The sequence below is a fragment of the Podarcis filfolensis genome (genome assembly GCF_964270895.1).
Source record: "Podarcis filfolensis genome assembly, chromosome: 2".
NCBI lineage: Eukaryota > Metazoa > Chordata > Lepidosauria > Squamata > Lacertidae > Podarcis > Podarcis filfolensis.
Window position 1 is genome coordinate 85,945,287 of NC_139605.1, and position 13,814 is coordinate 85,959,100.

The 13,814-nt window shown below is 41.9% G+C and overlaps 1 protein-coding gene across 1 annotated transcript in view; it reads left to right on the plus strand.

Annotated features, from left to right (window-relative positions):
- The window catches only part of B3GNTL1 (UDP-GlcNAc:betaGal beta-1,3-N-acetylglucosaminyltransferase like 1), a 163,695-nt gene that overhangs the window by 136,671 nt on the left and 13,210 nt on the right, over positions 1-13,814 (plus strand). Inside the window, exons 10-12 of the mRNA XM_083597761.1 lie at positions 4,437-4,572; positions 11,338-11,406; positions 13,012-13,086. Coding sequence (XP_083453887.1) covers positions 4,437-4,572; positions 11,338-11,406; positions 13,012-13,086 — 280 coding nt within the window. The remainder of the gene's footprint in view (positions 1-4,436; positions 4,573-11,337; positions 11,407-13,011; positions 13,087-13,814) is intronic.

Genomic DNA, 13,814 nt, shown 5'->3' on the forward strand with positions numbered 1-13,814 from the left:
ACAAGGAAGGCATGAAGGCAACACCTGTCCCCTGTTGCTTGCCTCCAGTAGACCACATTCAGACAGTCCTTGGCCCTAGATAAGCTTTTGTCTTTTCTTAACCATTTGGCTGCCCTTTTCTGTATGCTTTCTATTCTACCCTGCCTCTTGGTTCCTTGAAGTTCCAAGATAGCTCACAATCATACTTCAGTAAATAATCCATCTATTTAAATGATTTTGTGAACACAAACTAAATTAATAAATGATGGTTGGTAATTGTGAGAACAGACTTAGTGTGTTGTCCCCCCCCCACCTCTGGATTAACTAACAAGATGCCTAATGCAATTCTATGTAAAGCCTACTCATTTGTGGTTTCCACTGTTCAATGCATCTTACTCCTGGATAGGTGTACATAGCATTTCAGCCTAAAAGAGCATGCAAGGTTAATTCCATGACTTCCCATGTGGCCCAAAGAGATATTGAATTACAGCAAAGAACCCTTTCATTTAAACGTTTGCTTAGGGTTTACTAATTTATACAGTCGTACCTTGGAAGTTGAACGGAATCCGTTCCAGAAGTCTGTTCGACTTCCAAAGCTCCTGCAGCCAATTGGAAGCCACAGAAGCCCTGTCAGACGTTCAGCTTCCAAAAATAGTTCGCAAACTGGGACAGTCACTTCCAGGTTTGTGGTATTTGGGAGCCAAAATGTCCAAGAACTAAGCTGTTTTCAAACCAAGGTACAACTGTATAGTCCTTCATAGGGCTGCTCTATTTAAGCACAATAGTTTGTTTCCAGTTGTGTCCATCCACTCATGGAAAGCTTTCTTTCAGCAGAGGCTTCTTTGAACAGAGAAGGAGGAAGCTCTTTTGACAGATTCTTCCTTCAATGTAGAACTGCTTACATCAGGGGTCAGCAGACTTTTTCAGCAGGGGGCCGGCCCACTGTCCCTCAGAACTTGTGGGGGGCCGAACTATAATTTTTTTGGGGGGGGGATGAACGAATTCCTATGCCCCACAAATAACCCAGAGATGCATTTTAAATAAAAACACACATTCTACTTATGTAAAAATACCAGGCAAGCCCCACAAATAACCCAGAGATGCATTTTAAATAAAATGGCACATTCTACTCATGTAAACACACGCTGAATCCCAGACTGTCCACGGGCCAGATTTAGAAGGCAATTGGGCCGGATCTGGCCCCCGGGCCTTAGTTTGCCTACCCATGGCTTACACCCTTCCCCCCTCCTCAATCTGCCCCAGAGGATTGGGGTGCTTTCTAGAATTGTGTGGGTGGTAGTGCATGGCTGCTGCAGGAGAAAGGAGGAGTATGCCAAAATCGTCTCCTGCCCACTATTGGAAATGAATTTATTCTACTTAACAATGACAGGATTATTTTTAAACATGATTTGGCAACTTAGTTAGAATATAGGGAAAGAATCCTCAGTGTAAACTAGTGTTCTGTGCTATGGTCATTTTTCTTTATGCCATACTAGGTAATAACATTCTGAAATATTACTTTTATGGTGGGAATGATTACTTAAGAAAACACTCAAAGCATGATGGAAGACAGTGAGAAATGAGCCTAATCAAAACGAGCATAAATTCTTGCAAACAGAACTGATTTTACCAAATTGTAGGCAAGGGATGGGTGGAGGGGGGAGAGATAACTGTCTGCCCTGGGTCTGTTGAGGGTGCTTAAAATTGATAATCCTAACCTATTCTCTGCGTTTGCAGATGTTTCCTTGTTATGGTTGCAAAGCATGTGGATTCAACATTTCAAATAGGTCCAGTATTTGCTTATGTTATCTGGTGTTTATATGTGCCAAATTGGAATTTTATTTTGAAAGTGCAGACATAAAAATACACTTGGACAAAAAGACATCTGCCAGCTTGCTATAAAGCCCACATTTTAGCAATACTGTCAGGTTTACAGTGCTATTAGTTGGCTTTCACTGCAATTTATTCTCTGGCTCCTATACTGTCAGTGTGCTCATTTTGTGTGTGAAAGAGAGGGCAGGGAGAGGGAGAGACTGCTTGATTTCCATCATCTTTAAAAGATCTAAAATGTGTAGGTTCAGAAGGAATATGCATCCATGAATATACACATATATAGGAAGAAATTCAGCATAGTGCTAAGGAGATCGCTCTGGCAGCAGAAGCATTCCTGCTTGCCTGCTGGAATGATCTGCCCTCTCCCACACCATCGCCCACTGTTCCAGGGGGTCTGCCCCCAGATCAGTTTGGGGGCACATGATGAGTGTGTGGGAGTAGGGGGAGAATGAGGAAGAGGAAAAGCCCTATTGTACTAGTGCAGGGATGTCCAGCAGGTTGATAACTATCTACTGGTAGATCCCCAGGAGATTTTGGTAGATCATGGTCGATCGCTGGTTCCCTTTCCTTAGCATTGGTTAAACTGAATCCAGTCCCTCCTCTCGCCCTGCCCTCCATCGTCACACGATCTGCGGAATGTAAGACGGAGTTTAGTCAGCAAGTGAGTGGCTGTTCCTTTCTCTCCCCAAGAACCCCCCAAAATGGGGCTATCCTCCTCCCTTAAAAAAGGTCAACAACTTTGACCTGAACCACCCAAAAATGGAGGTAGATCACTGCCAGTTTTTAATTCTGTAAGTAGATCTTGGGAGTTGGCCGCCCCTGGGCTAGTGGAAGTCTTTGTGCAAGCTTCCACTAGCAAGACTAGTTGGTTGGTTAGTGAATTGTTGCAGGGTGATAAAGAGTTTAGAGTTGCACTTCATATCCCAAAATGTGGTAGAATATAGAAGGCCCCTCGCACTGCACCACAGCCTCAACCCATCATTCACACTCTCCTTCTCATGTGCGCGCGCGCGCGCACACACACACACACACACACACAGTACATGCATACACACCAAACCATCACAAAACTGTCTATCTATGTTTGTTCCTCTGTCATATTTATTCCATTATGACTGTGTTATCCTTTCACTTGAACACATATTTAATAGACTAAGAACTGTGACTTCCATTTGATAACATAATATAGGGAGCAACAACTGAGGACAGAAGGGAGGTGCTATTTGGGGGTGAAAGGAAGTTTAGCTCTAAGGCCCTTCGTGATAAGCAGTTCTTACACATTTCCTAAATAAAAAAGAGATTTTTCTGAGAATTTGAGTGCTGAGTGTGTTCAGAGATGGGGTGGGGCGGGTTGTATGTGTGCACTGCTGCACACTGCAGTTTATAGGGAAAACAAACCAACTTTTCAGACATATGAGCAGAAGACCAAGTATTAGAAGCCCCCCCCCTGTTTTTTGGTTTTTCTCTCAGAAATGCCTTTAGATTTCTTAAGGATCACCTTATAAAACAGACATCCATTAAGTTCCAGAAAACACGCAGAGTATTAACTTGTGCAAAACTAGCCCTGGGAAAGAGCATGTTTTAAAATACATGGTCCAATTAGTTCTGCCGCATTTGAGCACTTAAAGAAAGAGCAGTTACAAAACACCTCAAGTTGGGGGGTGCTGAATGGATTGTGGGCGTTTTTTCTCCCCATGGCCTCTCTCATGGAATGAAATCCTGTTCAGTTATATTCCACCAACATCTCACAGACAGATACTGGTGTCAGTTTAATAATACTTGACAATAGTGCCAATTTAGAAACAACAACCCATTGCCGAAAAATGTAAGTTTTTGTTCACTTGACATTTGTGCTTAGGGTTTCCAGAATTTTATGATTATATTTTGGTTCGCGTCAATAGGGTGTTTTCCCTTCTTAACTATTTTTAATTTCAGTTGTGTTGCATTTAGCTTCCTTTTCTTAAAAAAAGAAACATTTTCAGTACAGTATATTCCTTAGGATTATAGGAAGCTGCCTTATGCCAAGTCAAACCTCTTGCTCCCTATTGCCTCCGCTGACTGACAGCAGCTCTCTGGCAGGGGTCTCTCCCAGCCTTCTCTGCAAAGACCAGGTATTGAGTCTGGGGCCTTGTGCATGCAGAGCAGATGTTTTACAACTGAGCAATGGCTCTTAAAAGAACCAGTGCAGCGTATCAATTCCTTGGTGTGATCTATGTCAGATATTTCACTCTCCCAGACAGCTCAGGACATCTTATATACAATGCCTGGTGGCCATCCATCCAAGTTGGATAAGACAACAGCAAAGAATGCCTTGGGCATCCTCCTGTTCCTTTTGTTCAACTTTTGGCAGCTTTAATGGTCTTAATTGTAACCTATTTCGCAGTTTCATGTTCCTATGATCTGAGCAGCATGGGCTGATCATGTCCTAAAACCTACATGTTGAGAGTCTTCATCTCCCAGAGACATCGAGTTTACTATTTACACAAGGAGAATGTTTCCCTGGTGACAGCTTTCGGCTCCTCTGGCAATGTTGCTGGTCCGTTTTCTGTGCGAGTGCCTTTGGAATGCACTGTGTCTCACTGAAGAGGAGTCTTGGTCTCTCACTCTTTCCCTCTACTTCTCAGGGGAACCATCTGGACACACCGTGTCTTGTTTCTGGAAGAGAGAATCCTCAGTCGGTGGACTTCCTTCACCATTTGGAATGCTGGCAAACAGGGAAGGAAGCTCTTTAGGAGTTTGACTCCAGCCAATCAGAAAAAAGTGAGTTTACAAGGAAAATGCACACATGAATGCCGCTTAATAAATGTTCGTTCTTGCTGCCATATATTTTAATATCCATTTACTTAAGTTTCATCCTTCCACTTATTATCTTGGTATGAAGAAATACATAGCCATATTTACACTGCTGGTGGGGGTTTTTTAAATGCTAAAATAGGTTTCAAAATGGCATAGCTGAGACAAGAGATGTCATCCTAAATGCCCCATGAAAGATACTTTTGGGTGACGCTGGCCATGCTGTGTCAGGTTGTCCTGTTTATGTGTGACTTGTTACCCTTTCAAACATGCACCATGATTGCAGTTGTAGGCTTGCTCACATGTGAACACTGAACACAGGTGCAAGCTGTGCAAATGTTTGTGTAAAAGAGCACACACTTCTAGAAAAATAGCACTGCTTGCTTTGATGCCTTCCCGGGAACAGAGCAGAATAATGCTCAATAAATAGCCAACTTTGTTTAATCTCCCTGCAAACAAATCAGGACAAACGTTCAATAAACAGGTTGTCTGGAAGCAACCCTGCTAGAATCAAATGACTTTCCCCCCTGTAACTAGCCTTGAACCATTAATGCACTCCCAAACAAATGCGGAGAGAAAGCATGAGAAAGAAGACATGATAACCTGTTTAATCAGCAATCCTGAGACCACCCATCCAGGCAACGGAAAGGACACATACAGCCCACAGAGTGCAGCACTGCACATTTCATCAAGACAGATTTAGTTAACAGAGAATAATGTATTGTCATTAACTGGTGTTAAAATGCACTGGAAACCAGGCCCTGAAAGCAGACAACAACCAGTGCATTGAATCTGTAATTTCATGGATTACATTATTATTTTTATTAAGGTGGGTAGTGCCTAAAGATGTTCAACACTATACAGAACATTTTTAAAGACCAGGAGTCCTGCCTGCAGGCTTACACCATTGGTCATCTGTAGAAAAGTCTGATTGTAAGAAATACTAAAATTAAACTATACAGTGGTACCTCGGTTGCATCCTGTGGCCCCCCTACATGTCTTTGTCTGACTTTTGGATTGCACTTTCAATTGAATTTTAAAATGTATTAATGTGTAATGCAGTTAATGGTAATAGCACATTATGAAAGCCCTATTTAAAATACAGTGGTGCCTCAGGTTACAAAAGCTTCAGGTTACAGACTCCGCTAACCCAGAAATAGTACCTCGGGTTAAGAACTTTGCTTCAGGATGAGAACAGAAATCGCATGGCGGCGGCGCAGCAGCAGTGGGAGGCCCCATCAGCTAAAGTGGTACCTCAGGTTAAGAACAGTTTCAGGTTAAGAATGGACCTCCGGAACAAATTAAGTTCTTAACCTGAGGTACCACTGTACAGTATGGCTACAAAGGATACAATAATGAAAAATGAAGCAGAAGATTCAAAAAAAAAAAAAACTTGCTCAAAATGTCTGCTGAGGTCCGTTCTTAAGCTGAAACCCTTCTTCTCCTGAGGCGCGATTTCGCTAATGGTACCTCCTGCTGCGCGCGCGCCTTTTGCTCACATCCTGGGGCAAAGTTTACAACCAGGAGCAACTACTTCCGGGTTAGCGGAGCTCGTAACCCAAAGCGTGCGTAACCAGAAGCGTTCATACCCAGAGGTACCACTGTATATAGTAAGGGATTGAAAACCACCATAGCAGTGTGCCTCCCAAGGCAGTGTCTGGAAGGAAGAGGTAGGAAATAAACAAACATGCATGTATTTCTGTCCTTCTTTGTGCAAGCTAGATGCGACTCACAGCACCCCTTATCCAGAAAAGAAACCAGACTGTAGAATATTCTGCTTCTGAATATCCACTTCCCACCTCTTAGTGACAAAGAAAGCATATTTCCGTATATTTTCCGGATGTTAGCTGAAACTCAGTTTTGGATAATCTCTCAAAAGCAATGTCATCACCTGGAATCTGTGAAAATTGCAGTGAGGGAATATGCAGTTGTACCCAGCTTCTCGCTTGTGTTCTGTGGAAGCTGCACGTGAACCCAGTTGTCCTGAATGCTTGTTCAGTACTTTATTTGCAAGGCCACCTTCCTTCACTGTAAACTTAGCATTGAGTGGATTATTGCCAGCATGAGAAGCTTAAGTTCTGGACACATGCAAATGATTACTACTTTTTAAAGCTGACTTAAGTCTGTGCACTCCAGAATGTTGAGTCACCATAGTCACTTGAGTGCAGTTTGCAAAATGGTTTGATGTTGCTATGGAAATTTCATCATTTTCCTCCATCGTTGTGCAATGCTTTCTACAAAATCCCCTGATTTGCTTTCATTTATGTTGGATTCCAGCTGATGCAATTGTTTCAGAGACAGTGGGTGGGGATGGGGATTCAGTCTTACACAAGGCAAGACCTCTGGACACAGCAAGCCAGCCTCTGGGACCTCTTTTTCCAGCCTGTTGCTTGTTTAGCCCCCTCGCTTATTGGCTGAAATTCTCACTGGTGTGAGCAAGATACAACTTCCAAAACTTGGCTTGCAATTGGCTTCTTAGTCCCTGATAAACTTTTGTGCCATTTATAGAACCTCATGCTAGAAACTCAAGGTTGCCACCCACTGAGAGAAGCCGTGGTGCAAGAACAGAATGATGCAGCTGTCTGTGGTGTTTCGCCATCAGGCGAGTCAGCTTTTCCCCTTATTACAAAATGGAGAAGCTCTTCCTAGTGCTGGTGTGGCTCTGATTAACTGAGATGCTGACATTCTTCCAAGCTGACCTTTGCATAACATTTGCTTTGGCAACACTTAAGGCCAGGATATTATTTTGCTTGTATCAAGGTTGTAATTAGTCTCTTTTCTTTCTACTTTATTTTGCTATGGAAAACAGCTGGCAGCATTAACCCTTAAATTTCTGATTGTTGTTTTATTTTGACGGTTGCCTTTATTGCAGCTTTTTAAGGGAAACTGCTTACGACACACACCTCCTTCTCTAACATGTAGTGTCTAAACAGGACAGCGTTTCACTAGATTTCTGGTCAGTGCAACCACTCACGTGTGTGAGATTAGCTTTTTGTGCTCAGTGGTAGAGATCTGCAGGGTACTGAGCTTTCAGAAGAGTCCAGTGCATGTTAGAACTTAGGTGCTTCCAACTGAAGCACATAAGTTCTTATTGGATCAAATACATTGAGTCTTTCCTCTGACCAGAGTCCAGCAGACACAGAACTTCTGGTTTGGGTTTGGCTGTCCTTGGCTCTTCCTATCCGTAATCCCTTATCATTGCCTTTTCCCTCTTTCTGTTGACATCAAGGTTGCAAGGTGCAAGGGGTTGTTTTTGTTTTGCTTGCTCCTTTGTCAAGCACTATGCGTTTATTTGGAAGCTACCCCATGCTGACATTCATATGCTGGGCAGCTGACCATGAAGATTTTGATGGCTCAGTATAAATAGTAGGATTTTTTTTTGGAATGCATCATGAATTCAATCCTGATCTTTTACAGCTGCTCAGTGATGTAAACACCCATCCCATTACACACTGGTGGCTGTGTAGGTGCCTTTTCATGTCTGAGGGTAGCCTGGATAGGAGAAGAAACTCTAGTTTGAAGACCCTGCTGAACAACAACAGGAGGAATCAACCTGGTTCCCACCCACATCAAACACTACAAAAGACACACCTTGGCAGTCAGGGCACCTTTGTCTCCCACACCCTGTTAACTGGGGACCATCCTACATAATGCCATGGACTGTTGCTTTAACGTTCAGTTTTATGGGCTTCATGTCTGAGCAGTTTTAAGGAAGCCCAGCTTCCTAGCTGTACCTTTCTCAGATTCAAGGGATTGACAGGGCAAAGTTATAACATTTCTGCAAGAGTGAAGCTGAACAGACCCTTTTTGTTTTTTTAAAAATGCACACATCCGATTCACCTCAAGGTTGCAGCTGTAGATAGAAACCCAGATTTTTACTGGATGCTTAAAGGGTCTGTTTTGTCTGCTTTTTGCTTGTCAGTCCAGCTTCAGCATCGTGAATGTTTGGGTTACTTTTATGAGCTTATTCCCCTTATTGATTCAGCGCAAGCAGATTTAATGAGAAAAGCACAACATAAGCAACATAGGCTACACATATGGGAACGTGCAAGTCCATAAAGTTTTCTGTACTGGAGATACTATGCAATTGGATTTTTTTCAGACTTGTTTAAAGTTTATTCTGTGAGTTTATGGATAAAATAATGCATATCAGAAGGACAGGAAATGCTGTGCACACTTCCTGGGCTTTTGCCCAAATGCACAAATGCAAGCTCTGGCCCCAACACAGGCAACCAGCTACTCTTACAATCTTCGTGCAGTTACATTGAAAGTCTGAAGAGCTATGCACATTCAGTTGAACTGGCTGAAAAAAACTCTCCAGAGTTTTACACTTAATCATATGACTATCTCAAGAGCAGCTAGTGCACATGGGGCCTGGGTTTCCATGCACATATATATGTACCTGATTCCTGAATCCTTCCACATCAAACAAAAGGGGTGGGGAGATTATGGAAGGAAGTTGGACTGGGCAATAAGAAAACATGGCCATAGTTTCTTCTGCAGCAGACAGTTTGCAACCTGGTCCCCTTAAATGCTGCTGGACTCCAGTTCCCATCAGCATGGCCAATAGTCAAGGATGATGGGAACTGTAATCCAGTAACATCTGAAGTACCAAAGGTTCCCTGTCTCTGATTTAGAATCCTGGTTTCCACTTCCCCTCCCCACAAAAGCATGGCTATTTCAGATGATTTTGCAGTTGGACCGGAGGCAGTCAAGCTCATTGGTGTCTGCCAAGAGCAGTGTCTGCTCAATATACCAGACACCGTTTTTCACTCAACATGAGATCGTATAGGCATTGCAGGAGCTGTGGAATTATGACCCTTTCCCTGGAATATTGTGTTTTCTGATTGTTAGAACATTTGCCTTCTTGGTATATATTATGCAATACTTCATGCAGTCTTCATAAAAGACATAGGGGCCTACTGATGGGAGGGAAATAAATAAAGTGTATAGCTCAATCCTAGTATTTTCAAGTTAGCAGTTTGTGTAAGCCCTTACCCAGAGTTCTGTTTATTGCATAAACAATTAGGCATAAATTCTTGCTACATGACTCTTCCCCCCCTTCTAATTAAAAGGTAAATAGTGATGGCACAAAAATAAGCATCTTAAGACTAGACCACCCATGTGGGATATAGGTTAGTGCAGGAAGTACCTATTCCGAGACTGTTTGTGCACTATTTTAAACAGTTTCTGTGCTACCAAAGAATGAAAATTATGCATACAGAGGCCTCATATTTAGACTTTCATACATCTGATTGTGTATTGTAGGTTGCTTTCACTTCTTTTTACTGACAGAAATAGTCATCAAGTGCTATGTTGGGTTTTTGTTTTTTTCAATGTTATGCCAAATATTAGTGCTCTAACTTCAGTTTTGTAAATTGGATCTGGGAGGCCTGGATTGCGGCCAAGTTGATCTCTCAGCCTCAGTTCTTCCTATGTGAAAATGGGAATAACAATGATGTGTTTCACAAGTGCTGGCCCTTAAAAAAAAAAAAGTGCACCATTAATCCAAGCAAAACTGTATAGAAATTGGAGGCTTCTCTTTCACCTGTGTCAAAAGGGAGTTTCTTGTTATTTATTCAGGTACTACAAACCTTAACCAAACACACCACTATTTGCATTCTATATTCATTATTTTCTGGTTTTTATTATAAGTCGTCTTCTCGGTCAGATCTACAGCAATAAATAAGGTAAAAAATTGAGTGAATAAATACTAAACATACAAGCCTAGATGGCAAAGCAAGACTTCAGAGATGGCTGTTAGCACCCTTTATTACACATCTTGTTTAGCCTGATCTATAAATACTGCATTACTGAACTTTTTTTGTAGATCCCTGTGTGATTCTGCAAAAACATCATGTTCCATCTTGGAGTTATCACACCATCTTAATCGCTTTACTGTTTCGTTGTAAGTTGTGTGTGCTTAAAAAAAAAAAAACAACCCAGAAAGGCGAATATACAAATGCTTTCAATAAATTGATACGATTTTGATAGAACCAACTTTAAGTTGAAACAGTTTATTCCCTCCTCCGATAGATGTAGCTTCTCTTTCCTCGGTTTTGCTTTTTTTCAGAATACATTTTCTAATATTCTTGGCTCTGGGTTGAGAGCTCATCAATCTTCCATCCTGCTAGCAGATGGATTTTAAACTGCTAAAGTGGCCACTTTAAGCTGGGCATAGATGCCCATGGGAGTAGTGTGTGGAAGGAGAAATTTTGTTGATCTTGACCATTTTTTAGCAACTTGGTTGGGGCGCTGTGTGTATGGTCTCTGACATTTGGGCAATAGTTAAGATAACTTAAAGGCCAGTTCCTGTCATCACTGCCCATCATTGTAGCCTTAACTTGTACTGTGTTTTACATGGTGTCTTTCACTAGGACCTGGCAACAGCATGGAGGAAATAGCTTGGTTCATTAATTTTAATTTTAAACACCTACAGACACCCCTGCCTCTAGACTTGCTTACGTTATCCAAGTAAATATGCTCATTGCTGTGTGACTCTTGTATACAAGCAAATTGTTGCTCATTGTGATTCACGCTCACTTATTATGGAACTGTTGTTTTGTACTACTATTAAAACAGCCTAGTAGTGTGTGCGTGCACACACACGCATGCACACACACAGAGAGATGTGTGCAACAATTAAATGAAATAGGTTCAATATCCCCATTGTTGCTAAATAACACTTGATCAACTGTTGCCCTAATTTTTTTTCTTTCTGGTCTCCTTTAGGTGACTGCATTTTGTGATGTGGATACAAATAAAATCTCAAAAGGATTTTATACTTATGAAGAATCTAAGGTTGGTAGCTGTCCCGATAAATGCATGTTCTGAATTTCTGTCTAATCACTGTGGAGGAACAATGTCTAAAAATGCATCATCACCAGCTCTTTAACTCTTAATATAGTTGTGAGAGAAGTTGCAAATCCCTCATGGAGAAGCATAAATGTTAGACTCAGAAGACGTAATTGCTATTGCATCAAAATATACAAAATCAGAAAACGTAACTGCTGTTGCATTTAAATATACAAATTGGGATATATTGCTAAAATTCTCTATGTTGCCTGCTTTATTTGGGCTGCAAAATTGGGAACCACTGTAGAATTTGGATTTATATGTCAGCCCCTTAGCTGTTGAAGTAGAAAAGGAAATGGTAGGGTACTTTGTGATAGATGTCAAAAGGGGGGGGGGGGAATCATCTCAGCTACTAGAAAGAAACACACGGCTCCTGTTTCTAAACTCGAGCAGAAACTGCTTATATTTTTTTCCAAGCTGGTCTTGCCAGTCATGAAACCTGGAGGCGGGAGGTGGTGGTGATGGTGGTTTGCTTTTTTTGAAAGAGATATTTGGCTTCTAAGGACTCTAAGCCCATGAGATCCTAGACTTGAGCTAGATTCTGAGAAGGGCTGCAGGATGGGAACAGATCCCACAGCGCATTTGGCAAGCAAGGGGACATCCATGCAAGCTGATATTTAATCTTGTAATATGAACATTGATTTGAGATTATTGGCCGGCTTAGCGCAGCTTTCTAAACAACCTTACAAAGAAATGGAGGTTTTGGTTTGTTACCAAATCAGTGGCCCATAGTAGAATGAAGGGCTCTCTGTCCCGTTCCTGAACACTAGCTGGCAGCCTTCACTCTCCTTATGAATGGCTGTCATCTTGGGTGAGAGTGAATAGTCAGAAGAGAATGAACTATTCAGAATGAAAAGATTGCCTTAGAAATACAGAATGGCGAAGAATGAGAAGCAAAACTAAATTTCTAAACAGAACATTTCCCACTAGGAAATCCAGTTCCTGCTGCTTTTCCTCTTCTTTGCCAGACAGTTACCCTGAATGGGAGGCTGTAAAATTAATACAGTAGAAGAGGGGAAACCGGGTGGGGTTTTTTTTGTGGGACGGGGGAGAGAAGGTAGGTTGTGAATTAGCTTCTGTTATGTCAATAAATTAGGCCAGCGAAAGGAAGGATGCTGCTTCTGGGGCTGGATTCTGCTCATTCTGGCATCAATGGGAATTTGCTGCCTGCTTAACGAGGGACCAGGACTTCATATGCAGAGGCTAAAACAATATTTTGAGGAAAGTGAGATATCTATGGGGGTATAATTTCTATCTTTTTATGGGAGTGGGTAGGAACCCTAAATGCTGGTTCCTCTCAAAATGACAGTGCTGGAGATAGGAGTATTTCCACTTAGCTCCGGTGAGGATAAGCTAGGGAGAGCAAAACTAAACTGTTGCATGTGAGCCAAGGAGGGGGAAGAGGCACAAGCAGAATGCACCACTGTAGTGCACAGGGCAGTTCGCGATCACAGAACCCAAACTAGGGCAGGAATTACACCATTCAGTTTAGTGGGCTGCAATGCAGCTATGGGATATAAGCTAACAAGAAACGTGCTTCTCTCTCCGCAGGAAAATCCCAAGCCCAGAATCCCTATCCTACATTTCAGAGATGCTTCCCCACCTTTCATTATTTGTGTCAAGTTGGTGAGTATAATTTCATTATCTAAGGCAAGCGTGTGGAATCCACACCAAATTAAAAGTTGTGCTTTCAGTTGCAATAAAGCACACAATTATTACTAGTTTGGTTTCGTTTGTCCCAACTTGGGGCAATCTTTTGTCCTCATATTGGCAGGTAAAAGGAAGTGTGAAATTGAGGGTTTGGGCCAGGGCTGCACCACTACTGGCTTTATATTTATTGTTGACTGAAGCCCACCTGGTAAGCCAGGGCGTTCTTTGCTGCCTTCAAGTGGTGCTCAGTCATGTCAGAAACACACAGAAAGAGGAATGCTAAAGTTTTAAATTACCTAGAAAAGCACCATATCAAAACCACTCACCCAAGCAAACTCATTTGTTATTGAGAGCTGCAGCTGCAGTTGCATTTTTTCAAAAAAACCAATTCTGTATAAATAATGCGTCCTTCCTCCCCCAACCCCCTTTTTCCTTTTGTGTCTTTTCTATCATAAGCCCAGGGACTGTCTTATGGTATTTCTCATCTTTGTAAGCTGCTCTAGAAGTCCTCTTTTTTTACTGAAGAGGAGAATAAAAATGCATGCATTAATGAAATAAAAACATCTCTTTTTAAGAGGATGCATTTTAGGACTCACTTTTCTGGTGTTACAAGGTGTCTTTTCCTAACTTCGTGAATAGTGACACTAAGGTGGGTGAAGGAAGCTATGTCATTAGCCACTACAATTTTGCCTGGGTTGCTCTAA